We start from the raw sequence: 9,739 nt of genomic DNA, 5'->3' as shown, positions 1-9,739 counted from the left end.
TCACTATCCTTCTTATAATAAACTGTGCTATTTTGTCCAGTCATGATTATGCCATAAACAAATTACTACATCGAGATTAAGATGTCTCAGATGTCAAGCATTTGCTTGGTGATATTGTCTATTTATTTAAGTTTCCTGTGACACAGGAGCCTTCATAAGGAAATGAAGATCCAAAAAACCAGTTAATCCTGAGTATTTTTATGCTAGGTGAAAAAAGAGAAGAAAAAGACAATCATATGCTTAACAGCTGTGAATGTCCAGGAAAAATAGATGTGCTGACAACTGCACTGGGCCTCTTGCTTGTGTCAGTCAGTCAGTCAGTTCAGTCGCTCAGTCGTGTCCAACTCTTTGCGACCCCATGAATCGCAGCATGCCAGGCCTCCCTGTCCATCCCCAACTCCCAGAGTTCACTCAGACTCACATCCATCGAGTCCGTGATGCCATCCAGCCATCTCATCCTCTGTCGTCCCCTTCTCCTCCTGCATCAGAGTCTTTTCCAGTGAGTCAGGTCTTCGCATGAGGTGGCCAAAGTACTGGAGCTTCAGCTTTAGCATCATTCCTTCCAAAGAAATCCCAGGGCTGATCTCCTTCAGAATGGACTGGTTGGATCTCCTTGCAGGCCAAGGGACTCTCAAGAGTCTTCTCCAACACCACAGTTCAAACGCATCAAATCTTCGGCGCTCAGCTTTCCTCACAGTCCAACTCTCACTTAAATAAAGGAACCACCCCCCAAAATATCAATGATGTCAAAGATCATTTGGCACGGACTTATGGTAATCTTTTTTGTGGTAGTAGCTCAGTCATGTCTGACTCTCTGCAACCCCATGGGCTGTAGCCCACCAGTCTCCTCTGTCCATAGAGTTCTCCAGGCAAGAATATCGGAGTGGGTAGCCATTCCCATCTCCAGAGGACCTTCCCGACCCAGGGGTTAAAGCCAGATCTAAGTATATAGCAGTTAAGATAAATAACCCAACTGTTTCAACACAAATAATAAAAACTCAAAAGAGAAAAATAGTATGGTTTCCAAGGTAGCTACAGCATGAGAAAAGTTAAATGAGTGATTTTTATTTTTTACACAATTTCTGAAGGTTATACACTATTTACAATTGTTACAAAATGCTGACTATAATCTACATGTTGCAAAATACACCCCTGTAGTCTATATTATACCCGATAGTTTGAGCCACCTATTCCCCCCACCTCTCTTTTGCCCCTCCCTCCCTCCCCCCTGGTAACCACTAATTTGTTCTCTATATCTGAGAGTCTGCTTCTTTTTAGTTACATTAACTTGTCTGTTGTATTTTTTGTATTACATACCAGTGATGCCATACAGTATCTATCATTCTCTGTCTGACTTATTTCATTCAGTATGACAAGCTCTGGGCTTCCCTGGTGGCTCAGTGGTAAAGAAACCGCCTGCCAATGCAGGAGACCTGGGTTCGATGCCTGGGTTGGGAAGATCCCCTGGAGGAGGGCGTGGCAACCCACTCCAGTATTCTTGCCTGGAGAATCCCATGAACAGGGGAACCTGATGGTCGATGGGGTCCCAAGAGTTGGCCACAACTTGGTGACTAAACAGCAGCAACAATATTGACAATTCTAGGTAATGGCAATCTCTAGGTCCATCCATGTTGCTGTAAACGGCATTATTTCGTTTCTCTTTAAAATTTTATTTTTAAATTTATTATTTTTTCTTTTGTTATATTTATTTATTTTCTAATTGAAGGATAATTTTTTACAGAAATGTGTTGGTTTCTGTCAAACATCAACATGAATCAGACATAAGTATACAATTGGGGGAAATTGCTTTACAATGTTGTATTGGTTTTCTGCTGTACAACAATGCAAATCGGCCATAATTATACAAATGCCCCCTTCCTCCTGAGCCTCTCTCCCTTCCTACCAACCCACCTCTCTAGGTCATCATAGAGCACCAGGCTGGGCTCTGTGTTATATAGCAACTTCTCACTGGCCATCTGCGTTACACATGGCAGTGTATATATGTTGATGATGCTTTCTCCATTTGTCCCACTCTCTTCTTCCCCTACTGTGTCTACAAGTATTATTCATTTATTTGGCTACATCAGGTCTCAGCTGTGGCACGTGGGATCTTCACCATGTCATACTTATTCCCAGGGCAAGTGCTATAGCGCAGTTGTGCTCAGGGCTGTCTGAGTCAAAGTCTTAGCCCGGAGGATTGATGTTGCTATGGTTACTTGTGCTGACCCCATGTTCATGGTGCAGAATTCCCCATTAATGAAGAAAATATGCCTAGGTCCATTCAGCTCTAAACATTAGTATACTAATAAGCTGTTCACACCTTGGAGACTTTCTCAAAACCATCGATTCTCAAGAAAAATGCAAAAATGTAATAAAGCAACCAGAATTTAGGGAATCAACTCTTGCCTGTTTTGGGCAATCAATAAGCACATTCTCAGGGGTCTTAACACAGGAAGTAGAAGTGTCATTGAATTGATCCTGGCACATAACCTAGGGATTCCTGCAGGTGCCAGTACCCAAGCCACCCAGTCTGTAATGGGGCCCAACAGAAAAAGAGGAAGAGGATCTGACTATCATGATTGATTTTCAATATTTATTTTCCTGACATTACCTGCTAATTATACAACTGAGACAGATGTACCAAAACATAAAAGTAATAGAGAACAGATCAAGTTACTGAGTATCAGGGGATTAATTATTTCTAAATATGTCATAAAACCAGAGAAGGAAATGGCAACCCATGCTGGTATTCTTGCTTGGAGAATCCCATGGACAGCAGAGCCTGGTGGGCTATAGTCCATGGGGTCACAAAGAGTTGGGCACAACTGAAGCAACTTAGCATATGTCATAAAAACTTGGAAATAAAGGATGGGATGGGTCCCGTTGGGCTACCTACCTAGAGAATAAAGGAAAGGAAAAATAGGTCTAGAATTAATAACCTATTCATGGAGATTAATTACTACTGTTCATTTAAAATCTGAAGTAGTATGATGTCTTTTCTCATTAGCTTTCAAGTAAAAATGTGACTGACAGCTAAACAGGAAAGAGTCTGCATGTATTTATTTCATACACTATTTTGTGTGTGGTAGGGAAGGTAAGAGATTCGATATAAGGTCTCATTTTCTCATCCAGTTGTGAGCATCTTAAATAGCAAGTCTTTTATACCAGGGGCTAAGATCCCTGCCAAGTAATTAGCGCAGATTAAAATGTTTAAAATCCCACAACTACAAAAGCATTTGAAGTATCCAAGTGAACTTTGTTCAATTTCCTTTTTTCTTCTTAAGGCTAACAAGAATCTTCTCCTCTTTTTTTAATTTTTTTTATTTTTTTTATCTTTTCCTCTTTTACAAAGTTTGTGTTTTTTTTTTTAATTTTTGGCTGCTCCGGGTCTCCTTTGCTGCAGGTGGATTTTCTCTAATTGCAGTGAGCAGGGGCTGCTATCCATGATAGTCTTTTCCAATGAGTCAGCTCTTCACATCAGGTGGTCAACGTACTGAAGCTTCAGTTTCAGCATCAGTCCTTCCAATGAATATTCAAGGTTGATTTCCAATAGGATTGACTGGTTTGATCTCCTTATTGTCCAAGGAACACTCAAGAATCTTCTTCAGCACCACAGTTCGAAAATATCAATTCTCTGGCACTCAACCTTCTTTATGGTGCAACTCTACAGTTGTTGAATGTTTTCTGTTTCTTAATTTCTCATCTCAGTTTTACAGAGCAGAATCTGATTTTCCTCTGTGATCAATCATTACTGTGGTCAATATACACAGACTTCCTACTCCCTTTTCAGACTTTCATTATCATCTTTTTTCAATTTTCACATAATAGATTCAACATACATTTTCTCCACATTGGAGAACTTTGGATTGAACTATGTCCTTCATCAGAGAAGGCAATGGCACCCCACTCCAGTACTCTTGCCTGGAAAATCCCATGGATGGAGGAGCCTGGTAGGCTGCAGTCCATGGGGTCACAAAGAGTCAGACACAACTGAGTGACTTCACTTTCACTTTTCACTTTCATGCATTGGAAAAGGAAATGGCAACCCACTCCAGTGCCTGGAGAATCCCAGGGATGGGGGAGCCTGGTGGGCTGCCGTCTATGGGGTCACACAGAGTCGGACACAACTGAAGCGACTTAGCAGCAGCAGCATGTCCTTCATATTCAATTTTATTATGATTAAAAAAAGACAATGCCCATGCACTAGTGTGCAGCTTTGTCCATTATTTAGTAGATTTCATGAGATTTCATCCATAATTGAAGATATAAATGATGATCCATGTTTTTAATATTCACTTAAAAACATTTTCTTTGAGAACATCAGTATTTTCATGTGGTCATCAATTTACTTTACATTTTAATGCTTTCAATAGGAATTGTCTTAGTTTATATTTTTCAAGATATATTTTCTGAAAACAAACTAATGGTGAGGGACTTCCTTGGTGGTCCAGTGGTTAAGACTTCACTTTCCACTGCAAGGGGTGTGGGTTCAATCCCTGTGTGGAGAGCTAAGATTCCACAGGCTTTGCAGCCAAAAACCCAAAACATTAAGCAGAAGGAATATTGTAATAAATTCAATAAATACTTTAAAATTCATCCGCATCAAAAAATCTTTACAAAATAAACTAATGACAGGATGGCATTGTAATATCACTGTTCACCATCTTAATAGCAATAAATTTTGAACATATGAATATTGAGTAAAATATGCAAAGATTCATCTGGGGCTCACAGAAAGATAAAGCTTTTCATGTTCCATGTTTTACCAAAAGACTGGAAACATTAAAGGACAGGCAAAGTGGAGCCAAGTGGCTCTGCTGATTTATCTCCATAAGTAAGTCAATACTTACTCTTTCAGGTAATATGGATTAAAAAATAAAACTTGACCCCTTTATTACACCACTCACAAAAGTCAACTCAAGCTAGATTAAATTTTTTTTAATGTACCACCTGAAATGTAAAATTCCTGAAGAAAATACAGAGTTTAAGCTCTTTGATACTGGTTTTGGCAATGAATATTTGGATTTGACACCAAAAGCAAAGGCACCAGAACAAAAATAAAAAAGTAAGTGGCCCAGTGGTTAAGACTTTGCCTTCCAATGCAGGGGATTCAGATTCAATCCCTGGTCAGGGAGCTAAGCTCCCACATGCCTCACAGCCAGAAGACCAGAACATAAAACAGAAATAATATTATAACAAATTCAATAAAGACTTTTAAAATGATGCACAGTAAAAAAAAAAAAAAAAAACTTTAGGAAGATAAAAATGAAATGCAAGACAAAGGACAGCTACTCAGAAGACTAAAAGAATGACTTTTGTGCATAGGAAAGGAAACAAATGACAGAGAGTGAAGTGAAATGTAAGAAGATCGCTCAGTCGAAACTAAAGTCAAACAGCCCACCAAGCTCCTCCATCCTTGGGATTCTCCAGGAAAGAATACTGGAGTGGGTTGCCATTTCCTTCTCCAAAACAAACAAAAAAAGGACCTTAATTTGACAAATTCCTTCTTTTCTCCCAAATTCATGTTGACTGATTGTCTCACCCTGAGAAGCTAAGAGGACACTATGTTTTCCTCTCCACCTCTTTTTAAAAATACATACTGGGACTTCCCTGGTAGTCCAGTGGTTAAGAATCCACCTTCCAATTTATGGGACACAGGTTCGGTTCTTGCTGGGAGAACCGAGATCCCACATGTAGTAGGGCAACTGGCTCCATGCTCCACAACCAGAGAAAGCCTATAGGCCATAATGTAGACCCAGTGCAGCCAAAATAAAATAAATTAGTAAATAAAAAATATATATTCATTTGAGTTGTTTAATGTGACAATTTAAATTATCCTTATTTTTAATTTAAGGGTAATTGCATTACAATATTGGTTTCATTTCTGCCATATATCAATGTTATAATTTCATTAGGTATATATAGCAAATTGTCATGTTAATTTCCACTGGCTATGTAAAACAGATAATCAATGGAAAGTAACATGATAATTTGATATATAAACCTAATGAAATTACTACTGCTGCCAGAATAACGATCATATCCATCCCTTCACATAATTACAATATTTTGTCATTAGCGTCCTCTTTCTAGCCCAACCATTCTCCTAAAAGCATTACCCTCAGTATCACTATAGAAAGAAGGCCTAATTCAGGTTCTAATTTGATAGAACCTGACCAAAAAGTTCACACACATTTCAAACATCTCATTATTAGAGAAGAGCAAACTCAGTTTTCAAGCCTACAATGAACTGTATTAGTGATTTTGGAATTTCATCACCACAGCACTTTGAAGTAAGAGCCAGGCATTTGGTCCAATCTACTCTTCTTGTTTGTTGACTCATACTGGAGCCCAAGTACAAGGTAGGCGACACAGCTACAAGAAGGAGACGTTCCTCAGGTAAGTTTGCACAAGGCTTGCTTCACATCTCTGTTCCTCAGGCTGTAGATAAAGGGGTTCAACATTGGAGGGACCACCGTGTACATCAAAGAGGCTATTGCTGTCTCCTTGGAAGAGTGTGTAAGTGCAGAACTAATGTACACTCCAAAAGCTGTCCCATAAAATAAGGAAACCACAGAGAGATGAGATCCACAGGTGGAAAAGGCTCTATATTTCCCACCAGCTGAGGGCATTCTCAGAACAGAGGAGACAATTAGAGTGTAAGAGAAGATAATGCCAAGGAGAGGAACACCACCCAATATGCTAGTCACTAAATATACCAGGATGTTATTGATGAGGGTATCAGAACAGGCCAGCTTGATGACCTGATCCAATTCACAGAAGAAATGGGGGATTTCCAGCTCTGTGCAGAAGGACAGTCGTAATACCATCAGAGTGTGGAGCAGGGCGTCTGCACTGCTAATGACCAGGGAGAGTAGAATCAACAGGCCACAGAGGAAGGGGTTCATGATGACGACGTACCTCAGTGGGTGGCAGATGGCCACATAGCGGTCATAGGCCATCGCTGCAAGGAGAAAGTTTTCCAAGCCTGCGAATAACAGGACGAAACAAACCTGGGTGAGGCAGCCTGTGTAACTGATGGATTTGCTCCGTCTTTCAATGTTCACAAGCATCTTGGGGACTGTGGTGGTGCTGAAACAGAGGTCAGTGAAGGACAGGTTGGAGAGGAAGAAGTACATGGGAGTGTGCAGGTGGGAGTCAGAGCCAATGGCCAGCATGATGAGCAGGTTTCCAAGCACAGTGACCAGGTACATGGTCAGGAATAGACCGAAGAGGAGGGGCTGCTGTTCTGGATCTTCTGAGAGACCAAGGAGGAGAAATTCTGGTACATCTGTTTGGTTTTTGGTTTCCATGTTGTGGCTGAGTCTGATGAGAAAAAAAAAATGTGAAAACAGAAACAGACTCATACACCTAGAGATCGAATTTATGGTTGCTGGGGGGAAGGGATAGTTAAGGACTTTGGGATGGAAAGGTACACACTGCTCTATTTAAAACGGATAACCAAGGACCTACTTTATGGCACAAGGAACTCTGCTCAATGTTATGTGGCAGCCTGGATGGGAGGGGGGTTTGGGGGAAAATGGATGCATGTATATGTATGGCTGAGTATCTTCACTGTTCACCTGAAACTATCACAACATTGTTTGTTAATCAGCTACACTCCAATTTAAAATATTTTTTTAAAAAAAGAACAAATACATGTGATAGGACACTTAATTGATGTACAAGAACCCATTCTTTTAGAACACTGTAACATCTATATTGTAAATTGAACTGAAAATATTTTTCATCTTTTTCTTTACCTTCTGTCCTTCTTTTAATCTTACTTTCTCAACCTCTTTTCTTTCTGTCCTCTGCACTCACTCTAAACTAATTTATTCTTTCCCACATTGTACCAACAAATAGAAATAAAATGCAGAACAATGTATAGCTTATTCCTTGAGAATTCTCCAAAGCTTCCAACCAGCAAGCAGGGAAAACAAAACCAAGCATAAGGAAAGGGGATGGAGGGATAAATTGGGAGAATGGGACTGACATATCCACATTGTTGTTCAGTCGTAAGTCATGTCCAACTCTTTGTGACCCCATGGACCCTCCAGGCTTATCTGTTCATGAGGTTCTCCAGGCAAGAATACTGGAGTGGGTTGCTATTTCCTTCTCCAGGAATATACACATTACTATATATAAACTAGTATCTATTTTATAGATAGATAAATAATATCTATTTATACATAAAAATAGATAACTAATAAGGATCTACTGTATAGCACAGGGAACTCTACTCAATACTCTGTAATGACATATATGGGAAAAGAATCTTAAAAAAAAAGAGTGGATAGGGACTCCCCTTGATGGTCCAGTGGTGAAGAATCCACCTTCCAATGCATGGGACACGGATTCAAACCCTTGTTGGGGAACTAAGATCTCACATGCCCCTGGATTACTAAGCCCACAAGACAAAACTACTGAGCCCATGCCCCACAATTACTGAGTCCTCGCACCCTGGAGCCCTCACCACATAACTAAAGCCTGCATGCTGTTACTAAGGCCTGGTGCAGCCAAAAATAATAAGTAAATAAACATTTTTTAAAAGAGTGAATATATGTACAACTAATTTACTTTGCTGTACACCTCCTGAAACTAACACAACATTGTAAATCAACTACACCCCAATACAAACTTTAAAAATAAAATAGTGAAGTGAAAATCGCTCAGTCGTGTCCAGCTCTTTGCAATCGCTTGGACTATACAGTCCATGGCATTCTTCAGGCCAGGACACTGGAGTGGTTAGCCTTTCCCTTCTCCAGAAGATCTTCCCAACACAGGGATTGAACCCAGGTCTCCCACACTGCAGGCAGATTCTTTACAAGCTGAGCCACTCGGAAAGCCCCAAAATGAAATAACACACACACACAAACCATAAGCATACTAAACATGGGCTTTAGAGCAGAATTTTTCAAACTGTTTCTCGCATCAGAATCCACTGGAGTGTCTGTCCAAACCCATATTGCTGGCCCCACACTCAGAATATGAATCTCAGAAGATTGGGCATGGGACTCAAAATTTGCCTTTCTAACAAATTCCCAAATGTTGTTGTTGCTGGATTAGGTTTTACTTTGAAGACCAATCTTCTGGAGCCCAGATCAATGCGGAACTAGAAAATCAGCTCATTCACGTGTTGGTGCAGACCCAGCATATTTAATGGGGAAAACAATGGCCTGGCTCATCTGTGTTCTCTCAGTGCTCTGGGAGTTCGTGTCCAAAACTCAGTTCAACCACTCGCTTCCCAATGGTCATCAAATTCTATCCTTTCTTCTCCCTTTCCATTTCTGCCTCATTGAATTCTTATCACAAAACTGCACTATAAGCATTGTAGTTCATAATGGCATTAACAGGTATCGCTGAAGTAAATCTATTATTAACGGCTCACCCTACCACCAGCACAGTGTTCTAGGGTGAGGCATAGTTTTCAGCACTTTTCTCATTCTCATGAATTCTTTCTGCAAATATGTTTGATAAAGAGCTTATATTAAAAAAATTTAAAGCGCTCTTACAACTCAATAATAAAAGACAGGAAACTCAAATTTTTTAAATGGACAAGATTCTTAATAGATGTTTCTCAAAAAAAGATACATGAATGGTCAAAAAAATCACATAAAAATGTGCTGAATATCATTAGTAATTAGGAAAATGCAAATGAAAGCTTCAGTGAGATGCCGCTACAACACCCACTAGATAGACTATAATAATAGTAAAGCAGACACTACTAAGTGGAGAA

General features: G+C 39.9%; 1 protein-coding gene across 1 annotated transcript; it reads right to left on the bottom strand.

Annotated features, from left to right (window-relative positions):
* Positions 1 to 6,395: 6,395 nt before the first annotated feature.
* Positions 6,396 to 7,313, bottom strand: LOC101104148 (olfactory receptor 7G3-like). The gene has a single exon (XM_004009269.3). It carries the CDS (start codon positions 7,311 to 7,313, stop codon positions 6,396 to 6,398), a length of 918 nt encoding a protein of 305 aa, XP_004009318.3.
* Positions 7,314 to 9,739: the final 2,426 nt, after the last annotated feature.

This window comes from Ovis aries, chromosome 5 (assembly GCF_016772045.2).
Source record: "Ovis aries strain OAR_USU_Benz2616 breed Rambouillet chromosome 5, ARS-UI_Ramb_v3.0, whole genome shotgun sequence".
NCBI lineage: Eukaryota > Metazoa > Chordata > Mammalia > Artiodactyla > Bovidae > Ovis > Ovis aries.
Note: the sequence above shows the minus strand (reverse complement) of the source record. Positions and strands in the feature narration are given on the sequence as shown.

What these genes read in the sequence shown, in the direction of transcription:
- LOC101104148 (XM_004009269.3), bottom strand. Translation starts at nt 7,313, where the DNA reads ATGGAAACCAAAAACCAAACAGATGTACCAGAATTTCTCCTCCTTGGT.